This window comes from Paramormyrops kingsleyae, chromosome 17, assembly GCF_048594095.1.
Source record: "Paramormyrops kingsleyae isolate MSU_618 chromosome 17, PKINGS_0.4, whole genome shotgun sequence".
NCBI lineage: Eukaryota > Metazoa > Chordata > Actinopteri > Osteoglossiformes > Mormyridae > Paramormyrops > Paramormyrops kingsleyae.
In genome coordinates, this window is record NC_132813.1 from 21,375,968 (window position 1) to 21,400,005 (window position 24,038).

A 24,038-nucleotide genomic window follows, 5' to 3' on the forward strand; every position below is an offset into this window, starting at 1 on the left:
GAAAATCAGCGGTCGACAAGCGTGAGAGAAAATGCCCCAATTGAACCCTGTGATGTCTCAGCTGTAATAGGAGCCAGGATCCAAGCCAAATTTAAGTGGCTGATTTCCGAAAAATAGTTTTATCATTTATGGAAACAAAGCTTGGTGTTGAAAGCCAGATTCCAGCTTGGGAATCAACATGAAGAACACTGGGATCCAGCACGAGAGGCTTGGGAATGACAGAATTCCTTTCTGGGCCCGTTACTGAGAGCTTTCTTTTAAAAACACAATTCTGATCGCTTGACATCATTATTTCATATATTTGCTTCGCACATGGTAAGTGGTTTAGGTGTTTACAAAATATGAATACCTGTTAAAAATGCCAAGGTCGCTGGTTTGATACCCTTATGAGCCACATTGCATGTGGGGCAATATGTGGCTCTGTCGGTTATAACGCTGTACTTTTCACCAGAAGGTTGCCGGTTCAAGTCCCATGGATAGTGGAACCTTGAGCAAGGTCTTTAACCCTAATTGCTTTAGAGACTGGCTGACCCCACTTGATAAATATGTGAAATAAAGTTAATCCAAGGAGAGAGGAGCAGCTGAGAGTCTCCTATTGAGGTAGCAGCCTCCACCCACAAGCCTGGTATTGTGACAGCAGTCAGTTTACAGAGTGTGCAGATACTACAATGTCGCGCACATACGCACTGAGAGCAGCATTCCTCAAGCTGCCAGAGGAGATCGCAGGCTGACAGGCAGGAGTCAGCACAGCGACAACTGAAGGAAGATCAGCAAAGGTAGCTGCTGACCTATGATTTGACTGACTCTGTTAATATGACTCAAAAAAGCTTCATTGCCCAATAGTGGTCTCTGGCTCTCCTTGAGACTAATCTTGTAATTCCCCATAATGTCACAATACATCTCACCTATAAAGCTGATTTATAGGCAGCTTAAAACATGTGTCTGATGGTAAATTCCTGCCAAAATGCACTTAATGCTGACACAGATGCCTGAGCTTTGAGACGATGGCCTAAAAAGCGAAACGGCGAAGCGGGAGATAAACAATCTGCCTTCAGCCGATTCAGGGCAGATATTTCAGGCTCCGATACTGACAAGATGACAAAAATAGAAGCGTCCTCATAATAAAAGCGGTGCACCGTCCTTCTCTGGTGCATCTGTGCCAATGAATCGCTATTCTGCTGCAGGCAGATAAATGACATCTCAATTCACGGGGAAGCCGGGTTTCACAGCTACAGAGTGCAGCAGCACCAGTTTTGTGCAGGTGTTGGGACATGGCCTCTCAGATTAAAATACTTATACGTTTCGTAGGTTAACTGTTCAGTAAACAGCAGACGAGGGTCAAGACTTTAAAAAAGCAAATGGGATAAATCGATCCCATAAACAGCTGTGTCACATAAATGTTATTTTTGTACTTTAAACCTCTAGTTTATATATACAGTTTTATCGTTTGGGTGATGTTTTTTCCCTTGTTTGTCTTAAAACAGAATATTTACCCTTAAGACTCGAACGTCTGACAGCAGAAGATGTATCTCAAATACTATGCTGCAGTTTTCCATGCATCTGGATTTTCAAAAGGTAGCTGAAATATGCAAAACAAGCAGACATTATAAATGATAAAGCTAATCCAAAGTGTGACAGAACCACTGAAAAAGTAATAGCATCCTTTTACCCTATGTTTAATTAAAAGACAATAATAAAAAAGAACAAAAATCAATCTTTTGTTGCAGAACCCCAAAGCAATGGAATCATGAACAAATGTACTGTGCAACAAATAATGAATAAATAATCGCAAGAACAATGAATTTACAGCCATTGGTTTAATAAAAGCTGGACTTCTCATTACTTTTTTCCTCACTTCCAGCACTAATGTTAATTAAAGTCGTTAGTTTTAATATGGTTCACACATTTTTCTGGAATGTTCTTTTCTCGACTTGTACATACAATGTATCAAAATTGGTTTCTTTTTACCCCCTATTGTCTTAGTATTATTAAGAGTCACAAGAGAACACAGAGAAACAGAAACAGATTCCTTATGAGACAAATGTAAACAGGAGCTTTATTACAGGATTCCAGCCAGATCATCTAGCGTCCCTCTTCCCATATTCGTCGTTCACAAATACCTTAGTGACATAGGTGCAGGTCAACAGCATCACTAACAGCACAGGTCTTGCATGGAAAAAAAATACTCAGAGGCGTAGCTAAAGATCTGCACCCACTACTCATGATGTGACACTATGTCTTAATGTGTCACCTGCTAATTAAATCCCTCCAAAAATTAAAAAAAATAAAACTGACGCAAAGGTATTTTATGGTTGGTACCATCACGACCATTCAGCATCATGGTGCTTGCATGGTGCTGGGGGTGGGGCTTGCATGGTGCTGGGGGTGGGGCTTGCATGGTGCTGGGGGTGGAGCTTGCATGTGCTGGAGGTTGGGCTTGCATGGTGCTGGGGGTGGGGCTTGCATGGTGCTGGGGGTGGGGCTTGCATAGTGCTGGGGGTGGGGCTTACATGGTGCTGGGGGTGGGGCTTGCATGGTGCTGGGGGTGGGGCTTACATGGTGCTGGGGGTGGGGCTTTGAACACAGCATCACTACTAAGAGGAACAGAGGAGATGCACGAGTCCTCCCACCCTGCAGGTCCTCACTCCCACTGCAGCAGGGTATGTCCCATATCTCGCCTAACATTCACGTTGGCTCTGCATACAGGCATGATCTTCTCGGATGCTCTTCTGACAGCTATCACCAAACAGAACATTTCTCCCTGACTGAGTGAGAGTTACACACAACATAAGCGCCTTATTAAACAGAAATCTGGCAGAAATCTTCACGTAAAAGGCGTGAGTGTGGTTTTAAAGTAAGTTGTCTGCCATTTTCTTGACAGCACAATAATTCTCATGTAAATGCATCTACTTCTGGTCCAGTGGGGGTGCATTTGCATCTCCACAGCACTGCAGACTATTTAAAATGGAAAGTAACGATCTGGGGCTGGTGGCATCGCGGGCCGCACACCTGCAATGAGATAGCAAGGACGCGGGGAGGTAAAATAGTGCATTAAGCACCAGGATCAATATTAACGCGGCTTCCATTTCATGCCTGCCCGCTTCCAATCAACTAACAATATACAGCGATGCCTGCAGCCACCACGCAGGAACCGGGAGAGCTGATTAAAGGGAGGGAATGTGCTCGTTACGCTGTCAGTGCTGCTAATCGTCAGGAGGATAGTGCTTTACATTACCTCCCCATCGCCTCCAGAACCACCATCACCTCAAGGTGAACATACACGTAGGCCCCCATGCTTAGATACACATGGGACGGACACCTAAAAAAACCAGGCAAACAGCTCACACATGCAGAGTCAGGCAAACATGAGCTCTCACGCAGCCAAAGAGGCCATCATGAGGGACACTGGCAGCTCTGACCCCGAAGGACCCAGGTGGAGACTGGCTCATTAGGGCAGCCCGGCCCTCATTAGCGTCTTTACTGGGGCAATTCGCTCCAAGTGGCTTCCCATTAAGCGGGCCGCTCAGGAAGCTAAGGGCAGGCAGGCCAGCACATGTCTGTGCTCACACCGCTGCCAGGATATGCACACGTACACGGTGGGTGACTGGGACCAATCACACCACTGCTATCCAGTATCGAGTTTTACACGCACCTGTATTTAGCTCGCTATCACAACAAAACATATGTAGCTACTAATTGTTCCAATTAAACTACACACAGAACAGAGTAAAGCTTGCAGAAACGTGGGTCCATCTGAAAATGGACAGTGAATTATAAGAACCCATGTACAGTGGTACCTCGGTTCTCGAACTCACTAGAACTCGAATTTCTTGAAAGTCGAACAAACCAGTTTGACCTAGAACTCGATCTGAATATCAGAAGTCGAACCGTGAACGCTGACCTAATATAAATTGTACGCGCCAGGAAATGAGTCATACTACAATGCAATTCTTGCTTGAATGCCTTCTTCACAGACTGGACGATTAACCAAATAAAGCAGCGCAACATTACAGTAACTAACAATAAATAAACCACTAACTTACGTGTACTATTAGAGCATTTATGTAATTTATTTAAACTTTATTTTACCAGGTAAATTAACTAAAAACCAGTTCTCACTGCTTTACGTGATATTCTGGAGAAATTGCAGATTACGCATCGGAACTGCCTGGGATACAAACGTCATGCGTGTAACTAAACTCTTCAGCCAATAAGGGCAAAGGAGTGTCGGTTCCAGTTTGTGCAGCCAGGTGAGAGATCACAATGCATCTAACCGTATTGCACTGCGTCAGGATCAGAATGCGTTGCTTTAAGCCAGCGCAGTAAGCAAGTCGAACGCACCCAATGACCGGACTGGGGAAACAAACTGAAATGCGGACTTAATACAGAGGACTAATGACAACAACCAGAAACAGCTGATCACATGGGGATCCCACACGAGGTTAACGAGGGGGCGTGGCACACAGAAGGAGTGGACGATCGGCGCAGGACAGGGGTAATGTTGGGATAAGATCTTTATTGTTTTAGAAGCCATTAAGAAAAAAATGCTCTTCTTGTTTTATACTGTTCATTTTGTGTTTAAATGGTAAAAAAAAAAACATATTTAGGTGTAATTTTGGGGGGCCGGGAACTAATTAATTGGTTTTCCATTATTTCTTATGGGAAAAATTTGATCAGAACTCGAACTTTTCAGGATTTGATCCGGAGTCTGGAACGGATTAAGTTCAAGAACCGAGGTACCACTGTATTCATAAATGCAAAATAATCAGGACTGTACAATCAAATGAAAATGACACCCATGAAAATGATAGTAGTTTAATATAAAGAATATTTCTTCATATATTCTTTGTATAATCTCTCCCCCCCCAGTCACTTTCCCCTCCTCGCTCTTCCCCCATCCATGACACACAAAATGCATTTTGAGAGCTGCTCAATCTGGGCCATGTTTTCTGATTTCTCATAGTCTATAACATATAATAACTTATTTGATTTTGTTTATTTACTTATTATTCAAAACAACATTCCAGTCACCCAGGGCCTGTATCACAAAGCCGGATTTCTTGCTTATCCAGATAACTTGTTGGATTTAAGATATCCCAGTTTAAATGAACTTCATCTTTATTCAATTACGTTCAACCCAGGCTAACTTAAATCTGACAAGTTATCTGGCTAAGCAAGGAATCCTGCTTCGCGATACAAGCCCCAGACAAGCATGGATTCCAAAAACACAGGGGGCATTAGCTAACCTTGGGTTTAGAGTATGCAAATCGGACATACAGATTAAACAAAGGACAAATTAATTGTTTTGGGCAATACTTTTTAAAGCTCATAATAAGTCCTTCATCTGGATTGTTATGCTTGGGGCATGCTGGACGCCCTGGATTGGTGGTAGGTGCGTCTGCAGTCCAACTTGATTACAGACAGGCGTAAAACGGCCCCAAGGTGTTTAACAGGAGCAGGCCCGGCCATAAAGCTCTGCGTGGCGTGACACAGAGCAACAGTAACACAGTGGGGTGGGCGGGCAAGCAGGGCGTCATTACAGGGGTCAGCAGAGGAGAAGTTTCAGACGGAGGAGAGAGAGAGAAAAAAATGAAAAGGGGAAAACGGAGCCGGTTAATTTGCTGTGGAGTGCATGTGGCAGAGCTGGGTGTGGGGGGCCAGGATGAGAGCAGAAACAGCTCTGCCATGTTCAACTACCACGCTCCATAAATACCAACCTATAAATGAGGCCATAAATCCACTTTCCTAGATCTAGGGGGTGTCTGCGTTCACACACACACACACACACACACACACACACACTTATCAAGGTCAGCATGTCTGGCATGAGGTCACCCCGCATGGGTCTCGTCAGTCGGCGTTTTTCTGTATGAGAGCGAGACGTTTCGCAGACGGGGTCAGACGGCCTATGACCCCCCAGCACTGCGGCACTAACCGTATTCCTCCAGGTCCTTAAGCAGCACATCCGCGTGGGTGGAGCCGAAGGCGTTGCGCACGAACCTCCGTCGCCTGCGCAGGTCGTCCTCCCAGTAATCCAGGCGCCAGAAGTCGTGCAGCTGGCTGTGGACAGATGGCAAAAGGGGGCAGAGTTACGGGGCAGGTTAGCTGTGGAGGGCGGGGCTTGATCCAGGATGGACACACCCATGACAACTGGCCCCACCCCCACAAAGAATCTAATTAAGTACAAATTCAGCGGCTGCTCATATTCTTTAACGAGTCCCGTGAATGAATCAAAAGAGGAGACTCTCACCACTGATACCGCTTGCTGACTGGGGGGTGGGGGGCTGCAGACCATGGTTGGAGGCTCTCACAGTTGTGTAAAATACACCCCCCCACCCCCGGGCTAATGCTGAGCCGTGATTAAAATAATGTGCTAAAATATTCATTGAAATGATTCCTGAGTCGCCCCGGAGCAACCAGAGGAAAATTGAGTTTTTATTCATTATTAATAATGTTGAATTAGACCGGCGGAAAAGACGGAACGGCATGTACATATACAGGAAAGAAGAAGGAGAAGAAAAAAACCTCCAGCATGTGGTAACCATCTTTGTAAATGATTATTCCAGCATTAGAGAGGACCTGGGGTAATTTTATTGCTTGGCGCTAATGCAAACCATTAGGAGTTACTCCAGTCAGCCCCAGCATCAGGTTACTAAGTGGGAGCCGTCCCAGGCCGGGCGGCGCACGCTTCTACGGGTCCTTTGTAATGCTAAGGCTCCACGCTCCCTCACAGGGCAGTGCTGCGACCCATTTACTGTGAGCTGAGGGCCGAGGCGTGTTTTGTTCGTGCATGTTGAGGTCCACTGCGCTAAAATCGGGAAATCAGGGGGTAGGTGGGAGAGCCCCCCCCCCCCCACCCTGAATGAAAGCAGAGCACTGTGCTTTGCAGTGCAGCCATTGGCTCTGCTAGCTTGCAATGGCCTGCTGCAAAGTAAACTGCAAACCGCAGGCGCTGGTCCTGGGGGTGGGGGTGGGGGGGGGTAGTGAGTTGCCCCCGCCCACCAGAAAAAGAAAAATTCACTGGAAAGCTACACTCTGGCAACTTGCTGCGCCTAGTGGGTGGAGGCTCGGTGCAGAGCAGAGCGCTGGGATTACACGTGCCCCGCCCTGCGTGATCAGAGGAATACCTCCAGATTAGCTCCTGCATTGCCCCTACAGCGGTCCATCTTGCTGGGATGCTGTCCTACTTATTTCTGATGCTTCGTGACGATGTCTCCTCTGCCTGCCCCGCCTCTCTCCGCTGTAATTCCCAGAATCCCCCACAAAATGTGGGGAGAATCCGGACACAGATCACGCGAGCTAAGGAGCACTAAGCCCTTCACTTCCAGCCACCAGCGTCATTGTGAGGTGCCCCACCCCCCTGCCTGCGGCGGAGCGGCGAGGCCGTCTAAACAGATTAAAGTCTTACAAGCGGATCACATGACAAAGGCTAACTCCGCATTTCGAGAATATAATGTCAGGAAGCGGGCGGCTCTGGTGATTTAGCGGTCCGTGACAGAGGAGGGAGCGCTGATCCACAGTTTAGCGTCAATCAAGAGCGTTTGCGTCTCTCTCTGTGTATGTGCGAGTGTGTGTATGTGTGCGCCTCTCTCTGTGTATGTGTGAGTGTGTGTATCTGTGAGTGTGTGTATGTGTGAGTGTGTGTATGTGTGCGCCTCTCTCTGTGTATGTGCGAGTGTGTGTATGTGTGCACCTCTCTCTGTGTATGTGTGAGTGTGTGTATTTGTGCGCCTCTCTCTGTGTATGTGCGAATGTGTGTATGTGTGCACCTCTCTCTGTGTATGTGCGAGTGTGTGTATGTGTGCGCCTCTCTCTGTGTATGTGCGAGTGTGTGTATGTGTGCGCCTCTCTCTGTGTATGTGCGAGTGTGTGTATGTGTGCACCTCTCTCTGTGTATGTGCGAGTGTGTGTATGTGTGCACCTCTCTCTGTGTATGTGCGAGTTTGTGCACCTCTCTCTGTGTATGTGCGAGTGTGTGTATGTGTGCACCTCTCTCTGTATATGTGCGAGTGTGTGTATGTGTGCGTCTCTCTCTGTGTTTGTGCGAGTGCGTGTATGTGTGCGCGCCTCTCTGTGTATGTGTATGTGTGAGTATGTGTATGTGTGCACCTCTCTCTGTGCATGTGCAAGTGCGTGTATGTGTGCACCTCTCTCTGTGCATGTGCAAGTGCGTGTATGTGTGCACCTCTCTCTGTGCATGTGCAAGTGCGTGTATGTGTGCACCTCTCTCTGTGCACGTGCGAGTGCATGTATGTGTGACTGCGTGTATGTGTGCGCCTCTCTCTTTGTATGTACGAGTGCGTGTATGTGTGCGCCTCTCTCTTTGTATGTACGAGTGCGTGCATGTGTGCGCCTCTCTTCATGCATATCTGCCTTTGTCTGTCTTTATGTGTCTCTCTCTATGTGTGTGCAGCTGTGTGTGTGTGTGCTTCTCTCTTCATGCATGTGTACCTCTCTCAGTGATTTTGCGTGTAAGTATATAAGTATGCACTGATGTATCATCACCCCCCCCCCTCCCCACCCCCTTTGTGTGCTCATGTTAGTGGGCAGGGCCACGGGGGGCCTGAAACTTCTCCCTCTATCAGCCTGGATCAAAATATGCCAAGGGAGATGAGACTGAGTGAACAACAGAGAGAAAGGGAGAAAACAAACATGAGTAGAGCTTACAGATGCAGACCTACTGAAATCATACAGTAAATGGGAGATTAAAGAGGCAAGAGACAGACATCCAGCGTGAGCAGCCTGATCTGCATGCTAAAGCATCCATCCCTCTGTGTAAACCTCACTTAAAATTGCTACACTAGTGTTTATAGATCCAAGAAAGAAGAACAACTCAACACAAACTACTCAAAACACCAAAATAATTCACTCCATCTTTCTGATGTGGCTTTCTTTCATTCTGGGGTTAGGGTTCACGCCCCACAATGGTGAAAGTGCTGGACTGTGAACCCCTTTCCAGCGGACCCCTGATAGATGGACGCAGGAAGCCGGCCCGGCTCCTCTGAGCAGAGCGAAGAGGGAGACAAATAATAATAATAATAATAACAAAGGTGACAACCAGTCTCCCAGAAGGCGGGAAAAATTTATTAGCCGCGTCTCCCATCAATCACCCAAATGGATTCCAAACTGCATTTTAAAAGCTAATTTTCAAGTGCTAATAACCAAAACTATCAGCGGGGCTACACCGCCACTTTTATTTATGGCCGTTCCTGGCTGCACAAATTGCGCAGTGACAAATGAATCAGAGGATCCTGTGGCTGGGCGGCGCTGCAGGCGTGACAAGCGCTCTCGCGTCTCTGTGAGATCTAACGGCTGCGCCACGCCTCTGCGGGGGGTGGGGGGGGGGGCAACAAGCCAAGAGTGATGAATCAGGCCTGAGAAATAAGGTGGGCAGGGTGAAGGAACCTGCAATGATACGGCAGTATAGCCATTGAAGGTACTGCAGGAGTCCAGGCCCGAGAAGAGGTGAAAATTCAGGTCCAGAAAGTAAAAATCCAGACCATGACTTTTTTTCAACCAACCAGTTGAACACAGAGTCACTCAGCTGGTTGGTCTAGATTTTTACTTTCTGGACCTGAACTTTACACCTCTGGGACAACCTGAACCTCCACAATGCGCCTCTAGGATGGTTCTCGAGGACCCATTAGGGCTGTAGGATGAGGAGGGATGAAGGTCGGAGCCTGAGACAGGGGCCCAGATACACGACCCTTTCCTGCTTCAGCCACAGTGGGGCAGCCACATCCACTCCTTTCCATGCTAATTTAGCCATGCTAACATCCCCCCCGCACCCTTAATCCTGGCGGCTGTGTTCAGATTCACTCACCATACCTAAAAATAAAAGAGCATTAGAGGGACACAGAGCCATTCTCCTCCGAACATATTACGCATATGCCCAGAACCGACCCCCCAATTCCCTTAACACTGCCAAGTTGAGTCCTGTCCATTGGATGGAGCTCTGATTAATCCCGCCCTCTAGCCTGAGCCGATTGGCTGAGGGGCAGGAGGAGTCCATTCATAGGCTGCAGGGGAGGTTAATGTGCTACAGCTTTGTGAGGAGCAGCTACTTCGGGGACACTTGATGGCAGGTGGACAGCTGCAGCCTGGGCATGCAGCACAGGTCTGTGTGATGCATGTGTAAGCAGAGGAAAGAGAGGCAATATGGATGACCTTGTCTCGGAAAACAGAGAAACTTCGGAAGCACTAAAAAAAGGGCAAGAGCACAGAGTCATGGGCCATCGACAGGTTCTATAAAATCCTCATTCTGTGCCACCGATGTCCAATCGATGGTTTTTGGGTCAATAAACAGCTATACAGTATAACAAAACACAAATGATCAGGTTGCAAGATGGCAGGAGAGGCGACCCACAGGGAGGTTGGGGGGTAAAGCCAGAAGGAGCACAGAGCAAACACACTTCAGGCTACATGGAATTAGCTCTAATAGAAAAAGATCTATTTGGTGTTACCACAGAAGGGACAGAAGAGGGGAAAAAGGAGAAAGCAATTCAATAGGAAGCCATTATGTTCCCTTTAAATGGCTCCATTTGAGGGCCATGGGGGCGTAATTAGAATGAATGCCGGTAATCAGGGGCCGGACTATTTAAAGGGACGGGGGCCTGGTTCTCGTCAGCGTCACACTGGGGCCTGTAATGCAGGGCCTGTAATGCTGCTCGCTGGCTCCCCTATGCCCCATGGTCACGACCTTAGACACAACCCTGGTCTCTGAGACGACCCCCACCACCACCCCCCTCTGTGGTGGGGAAACAAATGGCCCTTCTTGGGATGGCTCACCCTTGTTGCATGTGAATGGGGGTGATTTACAGACAGGGAGCTGGGAAGCTCACAGGTCTGACGTCATGGCAGCACGTCGAGCCGTGATCGTGCGCAGTCGCTCTCACATTGCCTGCTTTCTGTACCCAAAGCAAATCACAACAAGGAGCTGAACGAGGCTCGGCACAAAAACAGCAGAACAGATGCAAATAATTAGTCAGCAAAGGGTTTCCCAGAGGCCTTTGCAGCATCACAGTCCTTCGCTCACCCTAAACTCTGAGGACTATAACTGTGATTCCCAGCAGTCTTTCTAATGCTCTTTTAGCCTCTTGGCCCCTCATTTTCCTCACTTCTCCTTGCATGCCCAAAGCTAAAACTTAGCTGGCACCCCACACCAGAAGCCTGGCCGTCCCAGAGCGGCCACTGTCAAAGCTCCCAACGTCCCCATGAACTGGATGTCACCGAAATCGCTGATGCGCAGTCAGAGCCCCATTAAGCCTTTGGTGGGTCTTGAACTAAGACCGTTTTGTTTTTCCTCGGTTCCCACCCTTTAATCCCCATGTCAAAAGCCATTAAACAAGGGCTTACAAGTCAGCATCTTTACACAGTTTAAAGGCAAACTTGTACTCAGACCTGTGGCCCTTTTCATAACATTGGTCTGATGCAGGCCAGCGCAGGCCCACCAATACTTTATTTAAGTTCATAAGCTCCTTCCCAGCCAGAAATAGAACCATTTTTCAGTTTCAGAATATATACACAGCATTTGTAATGTAATGTGGAACACTTAGCAGGCATGTTAAAGACCAATGAGAAGCCGAATTATGTCATAAAAAAGGCCCAAATGATGTCATAATGAGGGGCCGGAATGATGTCATATAGAAACACAGCATCCGAAACTGCCCTCACACAAGGAGATCTGGATAACTGGAAAAAGAAGGGGAGGGCTCCTGTTTTTTTGCAAAGATAATTAGCGGAGGCAGTGAGGTCAAGATGCCAGCAGAGAGACTAGTGTGGGTCGGAAGGGGTGACAGGAGGGGAGGGGCAAGCGAGTGAAGGAAACGAGAGCGCTCACTCCTCATATCCAACACAGGACCATCTCCCCTTCACTAACGAGCAGGGATTTATTCAATATTATTTCTGCTTAATCTCAGCTGCAATTATATTTTTTTAATGAAAATTGCCAGCGATATATACTTTTCCAAACAGTACTCTTGTTATGTTATGTATGTTTTGTACTTTGACTTGAGAAAGTCTAAAGGTTGTATCTATAAAAGCACGTCATCGGGTTTGTTTATGTGAAAAAACATCATGAAAATTCCCCTGTTGCTTGGTGTCAAAAAGGCATCTTCAATTACTATGTTGATGTTTTGCCGTGGTTATGCCGAGGGAGCTGCCTGGGGAGACAAATCTCACACCTGTCCATCCCGGAGGAAAGTGACAGGCTCACACAGGGGTGGGGGGGGGGGGGGGGGGGGGGGGTGAATGTACTACGCCTGCAATATTCAAATCCTTCAAAATGAATATAAGTAGGTAAAAAATCTCACTACTCTCCTTTAAGGCAAACAAAGGAGAAAAGCTACAGTAAGGTCAACCAACTATGTTCATCGATTTGCAAATAGTGTTTGAAAAACAAAATAGATTTCAAGATCCTCTCACCTAACAGCGTTTCTCCTTCCCCAGGGAAACACTCTATATTCAGTGAAGACTCACTGCTCAGTATGTACCAATTAACATGTTGGATTAAGGTGATCATGAGGTATTTCAGCAGGTCTGCTTGTCCAAGGTGAGATCTGACTGACAGTCCAGAAACCCACAGTATTTACTGTATCTCAAAGGAACCGCCGTCCAGATACAGACACACACCCCTACAACCAGGCCACACAGTATCAGACACAAAACTAATAAAAGCATTTAATCTGGTCAGCAGGGGTCAACAAGCAGACTGACGGAAACAGTGATCAAAATGCAGTGTTTACCACGGACATGGTATTTAACGTAGCCTACATAGGTGTTTTACCACACAAACAGTAGAGTCTTGCCACGGACATGATGGTCAGAGTATGGACAAGCTGACAGACCCTGCTGATCAGGAAACCTCCGTACGGGAAGACCAGTCTAACCCGAGTGTGTCCTCCTAGAGTACAGACCATAAACCGTCCCCATCCGGCCTCACCACGGAGCCAGAGCCCAAAAAGCGATACCCCCTTGGGCCTGGCCTGGACACCGGTGTGGCCAGCAACCTGAAAGGTTCATTCCATCACAAAGTTATTACCCACCCCATTCATCACGCGGGGGAGATTAAACCCACCGTTAGCCAAGGGAAACAGCTGCACCGCGCCCTGCCCGCCGATCAATACACGCCCCCCCAGCCCACCTCCGAAAAGTAATTATACAGCAGCCATGTTGACAATCGATAGCCCAGTCAGGTTAAGTTAAGGTCTGCCTTGGGGGGCATCCCCCCCCCCCCATGTCAGCTGACAATGTTGACACCTGCACCTTCGTTGGGCAACAAAAGGAACACCCCCCTTCTTAGGCTTGCTCTGCATTTAAATTGGGGGGGGGGGAGGTCACATGACACAATTAGCACTTCAGTTCTGGTGTGGGGGCACCATGACCTGGCGAGAAGCGCGCCCCCCCACCTGGAGGAAAGCGCATGCACCTCCCAGACTCGTTATGGAGGCCGTCCCATAATTGGGGGTCAACATAAAGCTCAGAAATGGGTGAGAGGGTGTTGGTCAAAAAGTGAAACATTCTGGGGTCCAGGAAGCTGTCTGAGATTGAGGGACGTTCCGAATTCCTCCCCGCTGACAGGCCAGTGGACCTGTCACACTTCACCGTGCCTGAAACACCCATTACAGTATGTTACAGGCATCACACATCTTATATGACATCACACCGAAGTCACCGATTTGCACAAATGAGCCCCAAATGACCGCTCCAAACATGACTCCAGAAACGCATTTTTCTTAAACACATTCAAAAGGCTATGCATGACCCCCCTGTCAGGGCTGAACTTTATAATGCACTGGCAGGGGTTGGAGGTCAATGGGAGATGGGTGGGGGGGTGAGGCATGTCTTTGGTAAAAAAAAAAATCTGACATCCAATTTCAACTTGATTTATCAGTTTGAAGGTAAAATTGATAGGATGCCATTACCAGGCTGCACACTGTCCAGCAGAGCTGTATCAAAGCTTTTTTCATCTGGCTTTAGCGGCACAGATCAATACAACCCTATACTGTTTCAATTTGAGAAGTATTGATTTCCTGATGCCGGCTCAATACTGAGACGTTCATCATCAGGCGAGCATGAAATATGATGGCACGAGCGTCCATGGTGATGGCTCCCGTCACGCCCCGCCGGGTTCCACGCGGCTGCGCCAGGCTCCAGCTGTCCGCCATAGCATCCCGCGCCCGCTGCCGAATTAATATTACTATTCGTGTTTCCCAATCACATGACCAACGGGCATTTGCCAGGAAGTGGCCGGATCACATGACCTCAGGGGTACCACGTGCCTCATATCCTATATCCTACGGTTCTCCATACCAATGAGTGCAAAAACTCCCCGAGCTGAGAGTTGTGAGGACGGAGTGTAGCCTGACACCATTGTACTACCACTACCCTCTAAGCACAATGAGAGAAGGCCAATCCTCCGCACCTCCACCCCAGCCGGGCGACAGCAGATCACAGACCAAACAGAGCTTCAGACACCAGCATCGCAAAGTACAGCTCTACAGAAAGTTTTTCAAAATGTTGAATTAAAATATTCACATCATCAGTGTTCTGATAGCTATTCCTGGAACTCTGCACCTGGTTACACATCACCTGATAGCTCAATTCCTTCATTCCTTCTGATTGTTCTTTGTGTTTGTAACCATTTAATCTTCAGCAATTTTAAACGTAATCACCATCATTTTGATAGGCTGCATACCACACTAAATGGCATATGCAGTCAATCACACCTCACGCAGAGACAGCCGTAATGGATGACCGCTCCAGCATGCCTGCAAGGACTATTTATATATATTTTTATTTATATATGTTTTCCCCAAGCGGCATAAATGGAGGAGTTAATGTAGCATTGAATAAGGCTGCGGTGCTCGACTGTAACGGAGCCTCGAGCTGCGAGGAATATTGGGTCGTTTGTCTTTTGGGATGGTCCCCGCCTGCAGGAGCCCGGCATCCACACACACACACACACACACACACACCCCAGCCTGTGGTTGATAGCCTGCAGCACCTCACAGCATGGGGGGGGGGGGGGGGTGTAAATGCGATTTGGCACCTGGCTAAGCTACCAAAAGATGAGCTCCCAGTGTTTTAACTGCTTTATAATCACCAGTGGTCACACCAGGGGGGCAAAGGAACAGCCCGGAAAGGTCCGCCACGGTCACCTACGGAGGAAGGAAAGCCTTAGCGGGCATGTGGCACCAACGGCTATGGCCTTGGTGGGCAAGTGTGATGGTGGGGGGGCGTGGGGGGGGTTTGGGATGCCGTTGTCTGCAAACTGGGCAGCTTGTAAAATCCAGGACCCAAATGTACTCACTGCATCTACACCTATTGTGCTAATTAGACAAAGATGATTCCCTCATTTCTAATTCATTCCAACTACTTTTCATTAATATTCTTTGCCACTGAATACATGAAACTAATCCTTTAAGGACCTACCCTGGGAACACACGGTTTTTAACTCAGCTGTGGGCAGATCAGCCGCAGCGCAGCAAGTCTGCAAAGACCACAGCTGTGCTTGCAGATAAAAGGCTGTCAACAGGCCATGATGACGGTCACAGTCATTACCTTCATGAACCTATCGCTCTGTTTTTATTACAGTGTAATATTAAATATTGGAATGTAATATTCAGTGGATGCCTAGTGCCCGCAACCTTCAAAAGTTTTTAATGCTAACTGTTTTAATTAAGAATTTAAAATGAATGAATAAATGAACAAATGAATGGGCTGGCATTCCCATATGGGGGGTCCCTTGCCTCATGCCTGGTGCATGCTTGGATATTCCACCACCGGCCCTGGATAAGTGATTATGAAAAATGGATGGATGGATGGATCGTGGGAGGGAGGAAATGAGGGAGTAATTAAGTTAGCACCATGACAATCAGCCAGAAACCAAAAAGAGTCATGATTACTGCAAAGCAACACATGCTTTTCTACACAAGTAAATAAGTGTAAATAGTGCCAATAACTATCTAACATGGGTTCTATAGTCTATAGTATAAGCATCACTGTTTGGCTAAGCGAGCGCTCTGCACACAGAGGAAGCTGCAGCACCGGCTGCTGCCCTGGACAATCTCTAGATTAAGCTGACAGATGAAATGTCAGGAAGTGAGAGCCACATTCAGAAGCTGGATTCCTGTAGCGTTTCGAAAGTGAAGGCCCCTCCCGTAGCTGCCCGCTGCTGAATGACGGCCTCGGCTCGCCAATCACTCTGCTTACGCTGAAAATATCAACATTTACCTCTGCATCTGACGGGGTCTCTCCTACCAAATCTGTACCGGCTGGGCTGGGCTGACTTAGCAAGGCCCAGGGGATGTTCAGACAGCATCCAGGTGCTCTGCCATCTTGGCCGCACAGCGGAGGGGCCTAAAGCTGACCCGGGATCTGGCCACAAGCTTGACAATCACACCAGCCAATCAGCAATCTCCCGGGGATTAAGGCGATCTGTGCCATAATTGAGTTTGCTGACCTGAAGCCTGACCCCAGTGAACGGCAAGAAAATTACATCCAACCGCTACTGTCACTCCTGCCATGCCAAGTGTGTGTGTGTGGTGGGGTGGGGGGTAGTGTTTAGTCTGCATCCTCAATGCTTGTAGCTCTCTGGGCTGGCAAACCACAGACTGGTCCCAGGGCCTTACCTCTGTGAGAGGGTCCCCCTGACTGGCCACGGGGCCTTATGTCTGTGACAGGGTCCCCCAGACCAGCCCCGGGCCCTTACCTCTGCGAGAGGGTCCCCCTGACCGGCCACGGGGCCTTATGTCTGTGACAGGGTCCCCCAGACCAGCCCCGGGCCCTTACCTCTGCGAGAGGGTCCCCCTGACCGGCCACGGGGCCTTATGTCTGTGACAGGGTCCCTCAGACCAGCCCCGGGCCCTTACCTCTGCGAGAGGGTCCCCCTGACCGGCCACGGGGCCTTATGTCTGTGACAGGGTCCCCCAGACCAGCCCCGGGCCCTTACCTCTGTGAGAGGGTCCCCCAAGCCCCATGCTTGTTGGTCAGGATGTTCAGGATCTTTTGCTTCAGCTGATTGGCTGTCACATGGTCCCGGTGCTTGGCGGCGCTGATCAGGTGCTCACACATCTTCTCCTCCTCCTTCCTGTCCGCCGCATACTGGGCACAGTTCGACTACCAGTGGGGGAGGGGGGGGGAGATTGCATTAATGGGTAAAAGTGTGTGTGTGTGTGTGTGTGTGTGTTATTTAGATTTTTTTGGGGACTATTTTTTCAAAGATCTGTGAATGTAATCAAAAAAAGTAGAAATGTCAAAAGTCTCGTATTTTGTTTAGTTACTTATGGTTGAGGCTAGGGCTGGGTAGGGGTTAGGGTTGTCATGTTGGGATTAAAGTAATCTCTATTGTAATGAATGGAGAGTCCCCACAAAGATATAATTACAAAAGTGTGTGTGTGTGTCGATCAAATAAAAAAAAAGCAAACAGATTAACCGTGAGGTCCTATAAACCGGTATGATTCCTTTTGGATATGAAGATACTCTGGCTAAGCCAATAAAGGCAATTTGCCTGCATTTACATGTGAGTTGGGGGGTAAGGCCTTCTTGCTCCCCTCTGACTCACACAAAGAGGCTTGGGGGGGGGGGGCAGGTTTTAGGAATTAGGTGAAAGGGACACGTTAGATAAATATATAAAAACTAATACTTTGGAGGCGCAAGACAAGCGTCAGGCAGTAAATCAAACCACCAACAGGAAGGTAACAGGAAAACTGTTAAGGAAACTGCACTCGCCAAGGTTAATGAAGTGCAGGGGACCGGCAGGGCGGGAATAAACACGCGCCGCAAAAGCTGGCAGCAATTATCATCAATTTCACTTTAAAAAAGGAAAAAAAGACACAGGAATCAGTCATTTACTCGCTGCTATTTAGCCGATCCAGCAACTAGGATATAATAAAAGAGGCAGCTGGTTAACTACATACGAGGGCGGCAATATTATCTATTTGTCATTATTACCTTGAACCTGAGCACTGTGAGGTCATTCATCACGCTTAAGGTGGGGAATGTCCCATCAGCCATTTAGGGGAAACGTCCACAAAGAGCCGGACACTTTTCTTAGGAAATGACCTCCGTGCGGTGGGGGGGGGAGTAGGGGTGGCATGAAAATACAACAGTGTGATTTTTACATGACCTTTGCGGAGGCAGCCGGAGGCTTTGAGGTCCCCAGTCAGAGGAAAGGTAATCTCGCCTGGCACATGTGAGCATCTCCGCAGCTGAAATAAGATTGTCTTACTGCGTGGCCTGGGGGGGATTCCACCCCCCCAATATTCAAAATCTAATTTGCTAACAGTAGCTGAAACTTAATTGAATTTCCTGCTTTATATTTGAATTCTGTCAGATACGGTACCTCGGCGGATTCTTCAAATGGTAGATAACTCAATCTCCACTTGTCATCTTCAGCGCGCCGAGCGCTGACAAATATCAAACATTATTTATCACTTAAAGGCACACGGGAGCTCGCCAGCGTCATCGTAAAAACATCCTGACTGCCTCCCCCTCACGGCAGGGGGCGCTGTCAGATGACGAACGTCTGCTGTCACAGGGCAGCGGATTGGACGGCCCCCATCCCCATTAACCAATAACCTCCCTGCACATCTCTCCTGGTTTATCTTGCGGGGTCAAGGGTTTCCGGAATGATCATATCGAGACGCTGCTTGCAGAGGGCTGTGCCTGCCAGATAAAAACCTCATCACTCGTCTCTGTCAGCTTGCAGGGGACCCGAGCTGAGCTCACAGATGGTGTAGTGTGTGTGAGAGACAGGAGCTTGTGTGTGTGTGTGTCGCTCTGTGTGTGTGTGTGTGTGTGTGTGTGCGCGTGTGTGTGTGAGAGACAGGAGCTTGTGTGTGTGTGTGTCGCTCTGTGTGTGTGTGTGCGTGTGTGTGTGTGTGTCGCTCTGTGTGTGTGTGTGTGTGTCGCTCTGTGTGTGTGTGTGTGTGTGTGCGCGTGTGTGTGTGTCGCTCTGTGTGTGTGTGTGTGCGTGTGTGTGTGTGTGTGTCGCTCTGTGTGTGTGTGTGTGTGTGTGTGTCGCTCTGTGTGTGTGTGTATGTGCGTGTGTGTGTGTGCGCGTGTGTGTCGCTCTGTGTGTGTGTGTGTGTCGCTCTGTGTGTGTGTGTGCGCGTGTGTGTGTGCGCGTGTGTGTGTGTGTCGCTCTGTGTGTGTGTGTGTGTGTGTGTGTTCAGACACACACAGTGTCTGGCTATACGAAGAGCCAACTTAATTTCATTAACGTCCAAAATCCCCACTGACAAAAATTGAAAATTCCTTTTTTCTGCCACTTCCAGATTGAAGAGCATATTGCTTTAATTGAGGGTTAAATTTCTCATGAACTCCCCCCCCCCACCATTTCTGTGTCAGTGTGTGTGTGTGTGTGGGGGGGGGGGGGGGGTGGGTCTAGGGAGGCCCAGACCCCCAGATTCCATTAGCGGCATGCCTGCTTATTAAATCTCTGCATTGTCAGCTAATAAATGGGCCCCAACAGGAGAGAAGGGAGGGATTACAGAACAATCAGAGGATCAGAGGAATGTCTCAGAACGCATCTGCGTGCGATCCCACCACCCCACTGTCTGCATGTGGGCTCACTGAACTCCAGCAAGGTAAGGGGGCACAACAAGGAGAGGACAAAACAGATGTTAGTGAGAAGGAAGTCAGGAGACAGGGGAATGCTGGGAAAATATCGATTCTTGAGAATTGTGTGCCCTTCATATCTTGTGGTGGTGAACCTCCGCAGGACAGGATCATTAAGAAATACCGAAATGGGAAAATTTTACGCACTAACTGTGTGAAGAAGCCTCTCCATGGGGCAGGAATGAGTACTGGGACGTGCCTGAATGGCAATAGCATATGCCAGTTAATCACTGAGGGGGGTCACCCCTCAGAGGTGGGGGGACGACTCATCCCCAGAGGTGAGCTTGGGGGGAAGGTCAACCTTAGAGGTGAACGTGGGGGGGTGATGGGTCATTTCCAGAGGTAAGTATGGGGGGAGGTTTATCCCTGGAGGTGAGCATGGGGGAGCTTCCCCCCCACGCGTAAGTCCCATGGTACACACTTAACAGCTTGCCTGATGTGACGGTTTAGCGCTGGGTGCCAGTCGGCCGGGACCCACCTCAAACTCGGCGTGCTTGTGCACGTCCTCAGCGCGCTGCCTGTTCAGGATGAACTCGGCCTCATTGGCCACGCGCACAATGTGGTCCTTCATGGCATGGCACAGGAGTCTAGAAGGGAAGCGGAGGTACGGGGGGGTACGGGGGGGGGGGGGGGGTACAGGGGGTAAACACACAGTCAATTCAAACCGCAGCTCTCAGCCGCCCACAGCTGCCCTGGGTCTGAATGTCTGCGCTGCTCATTTCCTGTGACATTAACTAAGTGGACTGAGATGTGTAATATTCCCACAGCAAAAAGAAAAATAAATAAAAGAGGAAAGGCAGAGAGAGAAGGGGCCTTTCCAGCTGGCTGCCAAGCTTCCAAAGAAAGCGAGCTGCCCATCCAGAACCAACAACTTCCACGCCACACGCTCTTATGCACGTCCCTCCACAATAAAAAGCCTGCGTAAAGGCCAGGTCTTGGGAGTCAGAGGGAGAGCTATAATTTAGCTGCACTCAGTGTGAATTCATGGCGATGCCTCAATGCACCTCAGCCCTTTTCCCACGATGCAGTGGGCCGAGCCTAGGGGTCCCGCCAGTTTCTGTGCAGTCTCTTCTGAAGCAGAGCACTGCGCCATAAATTCAGCAGTTATAGCCGGTTACCCAGTAAGGTTTGTTTAAACAACCACCCTGGATTTACATCTGGGTGGGTCAGTGACTAGAAGAAAATGAAAAAGCAACCAGTGTGTGTTGGGAATTCAGGTAGCCTGGGTCTTGACAATATTTCTGCAGATGCGGTGCCCAAACCCATAGCAGGGCATCCAGCAGCAGCATTTAAGCCCTGACCCCACATCCACGTGGAACACGCTACGGTAAACGTGCCATCCAGCTCATGGGTGGAGTCAGAAAGCAGCTAGCTTGATGCATGGAGATGGAGAGGACTCAAGACAAAGGAAACAGGAGGTGTGTACACAGAGCCAGCCACACAATGTCCTGAAAGTCTCAACCATGAGGGCCTTTACCGAGGCTCTGAACGAGCAGGTCAGGCTTGTGGGCAGAGACATGGGCGGAGCATATGCAGCAGCAGGGACGTGGGTGGAGCAGATGGAGCAGCGGGAACGTGGGTGGAGCAGGTGGAGCGGCAGAGATGTGGGCGGAGCAGGTGGAGCGCCAGAGATGTGGGCGGAGCAGGTGGAGCGGCAGAGATGTGGGCAGAGCAGATGGAGCGGCAGGGACGTGGGTGGAGCTGCAGAGATGTGGGCGGAGCAGGTGGAGCAGCAGAGATGTGGGTGGAGCAGGTGGGGCGGCAGAGATGTGGGCGGAGCAGGTGGAGCGGCAGAGATGTGGGCAGAGCAGGTGGAGCGGCAGAGATGTGGGCAGAGCAGGTGGAGCGGCAGGGACGTGGGTGGAGCAGGTGGAGCTGCAGAGATGTGGGCGGAGCAGGTGGAGCAGCAGAGATGTGGGCGGAGCAGGTGGGGCGGCAGAGATGTGGGAGGAGCAGGTGGAGCGGCAGGGACGTGGACGGAGCAGATGGAGCGGCAGAGATGTCGGCGGAGCAGATGGAGCGGCAGAGACGTGGGCGGAGCAGGTGGAGCGGCAGAGATGTGGGCGGAGCAGATGGAGCGGCAGAGATGTGGGCAGAGCAGGTGGAGCGGCAGAGATGTGGGCAGAGCAGGTGGAGCGGCAGAGATGTGGGCGGAGCAGGTGGAGCGGCAGGGACATGGGTGGACCAGATGGAGCGGAGGTAATGCAGGCGGAGCAGATGGAGAGCCATGGACAAAGGTGGAGTAGATGGAGCAGCGGGGATGTGGACGGGGTAGACGGAGAGCCATGGATGTGGGCGGAGCAGATGTAGTGGCTAAGATGTGGGTGGAGCAGATGCAGCAGCAGGGATGGGCAGCCACAGGACTCCAGGCCAGCACCCTGGACAGCACCCTGCAGCAGGCCGGTGGCCTAGGGCGTGAGGTGGTGTGTGTGTGTGGGGATTGGGAGTAGGGGATTTGCAACATATGGGCCCAGCAGATGGGTTCAGTGTGAGCTGACCTTAATCCTTCCCACCAAGCAGCGTGTCCGAGGCTCCGCACCCATGCAGAGCGCACACATGATGGCCCAGTCACTCCTCCTTCTCTCTCGGTTTGAGGTCACTCCCCCACTTCCATCCCTTACACCTCCCTGAGAAGGCTGTGTGTCCTATAGCAGTTCTAAATCTTGCAGGATCAATAGGATTTCGGCTAATCTGGTTGCCGGCGTTTCTCCCCAGAACCCGGAGAGGTGGCCTGAGGACAGCTGAGCGGCAGGCTGATTACAGAGACGGTGGAGCTGAGCTCTGCCTGTGCTACGACGCCGCTTACCTGCCCTCATTGATGAGCTCGATGAAGGCCAGGCCTGCATTCTTCTGGATCGAGTTCTGCCACTCCTGAAACAGAATGAAGACCCATCAAGCAGCGACTGAGAATGAAAAACTGGAAAAATCCACCACACATGTTCATTTTCAACCATTCAATAGCATAATAATAAGATGATAAAGATCGCTGGAGTAATTCTTGGTAAACATCATTACGGGGCAATAAACCAGCAATATAAAAACAATCATTTCTGTCTCAGATGATAATTCAGTTTGTAACTTTTTATGGAGGTAAAATGAATGTTTAGCCGCAATCTGGCCCTTACAGTCCATAACTGCACGGAAGGCCCTGAGCTCTGACTGGAATGGCAGAGGAAAGCCACAGCTGAGACATCTCTGTCCTGCATGAACCTGATAGGCGCCCATTCAGGCAATAGATACCGATGTAAACGAGGCAGGATGAAAACCAGCATCCTGAGCCGATCGAACGCAGCAGAGATGCAATAAAGACATGAATCCTGCTACCCCTTAAGCCAAGGTCTGATCTGAAGGGGACCCAAGGAGATGCAAAGAGGCAGCCTGATGTTTCCAGAGAGTCGCTTAATGTCAGTTAAAAAAATATCCATCTTCATAAAACCTGCAAGCCACTCTAGACAAGAACATATTCGCTAAGCAGCTAAAAGTGATATTTATGTAACAAATCCAGATAACAAGCTGTGTTTCAGTGCACCACCAGAGGGCAGTAGAGAGACTTTCCCCATACAGAATAGCCAGAGCATCCTTGTTAATTAGTCCAGGTAAATGCTGGACTTACAGGATAACAGTTCTGATTTTTCCACACACTATGCAGTATGTAATGTTGGACAGGGCTTGCTGCAGTCCCCTGTCCGACCCTGAAAATGCAAATCCGATGCAGTCTCACAAAGAAGTCACAGATAATTTGAAACAGTGAGTTTTAATGCTGCCATCAGTTCTAAAGCATTTGACACATCTCACTTATTTATACGGCTGAACATATACTGACAATTCAAGTTATAACTACATCAAAGGTACAATAGCTCTGCCCCCCTGGTGGTAGAGCTCACATCTATATCTCTTAACCTCCAGCCGCCCTGTATGTAGTCATATAAGAACATTGTTCAAAAGGATCCCGATAGTGGCCCCGCCTGAGATCATTTTTCGGTGAGCACCATAACTGCACGCTGCCTCCTTCATTCGCTTCCCTTTGATTCACCCGGCTTTAATGGCCACTAAACATTTGTGGAGTCTTGGCTCCAAGCTGTCAGCAGGAGCAGGGCCCTCTTTCATCTGCTCACCGCCGCGCCCACATCTGGACACACTCGCCCATAAATCTCCATAGCTCAGCTCCCTAACTCGTTCCGTGCGCTCGCACGGTTACGAGAACCAGGCTTATATGACCCCTCAATTTGAGGCAGCGATCTAAAAGGGAGGTGGCTTCTGCTGCTTACTTTGCTCCAACTAGCCGGAGACTGGGCACAATGATTAAAATATGCTAGTTGACAGGCTACTTTCATTGGATAATTAACAAAATTGGCAGCTCCAGAAGCCAACCAAATTCAGTCTTTCTCTTTGAAGAGCAGGTGTCATTTCTGCCATGC

General features: G+C 49.2%; 1 protein-coding gene across 1 annotated transcript in view; it reads right to left on the bottom strand.

Moving 5' to 3' along the window:
- The window catches only part of nbeab (neurobeachin b), a 229,813-nt gene that overhangs the window by 71,855 nt on the left and 133,920 nt on the right, over nt 1-24,038 (bottom strand). The window contains exons 35-38 of the mRNA XM_072701095.1: nt 22,427-22,491; nt 20,099-20,207; nt 16,952-17,118; nt 5,936-6,060 (exon numbers count right to left, since the gene is read on the bottom strand). Coding sequence (XP_072557196.1) covers nt 5,936-6,060; nt 16,952-17,118; nt 20,099-20,207; nt 22,427-22,491 — 466 coding nt within the window. The remainder of the gene's footprint in view (nt 1-5,935; nt 6,061-16,951; nt 17,119-20,098; nt 20,208-22,426; nt 22,492-24,038) is intronic.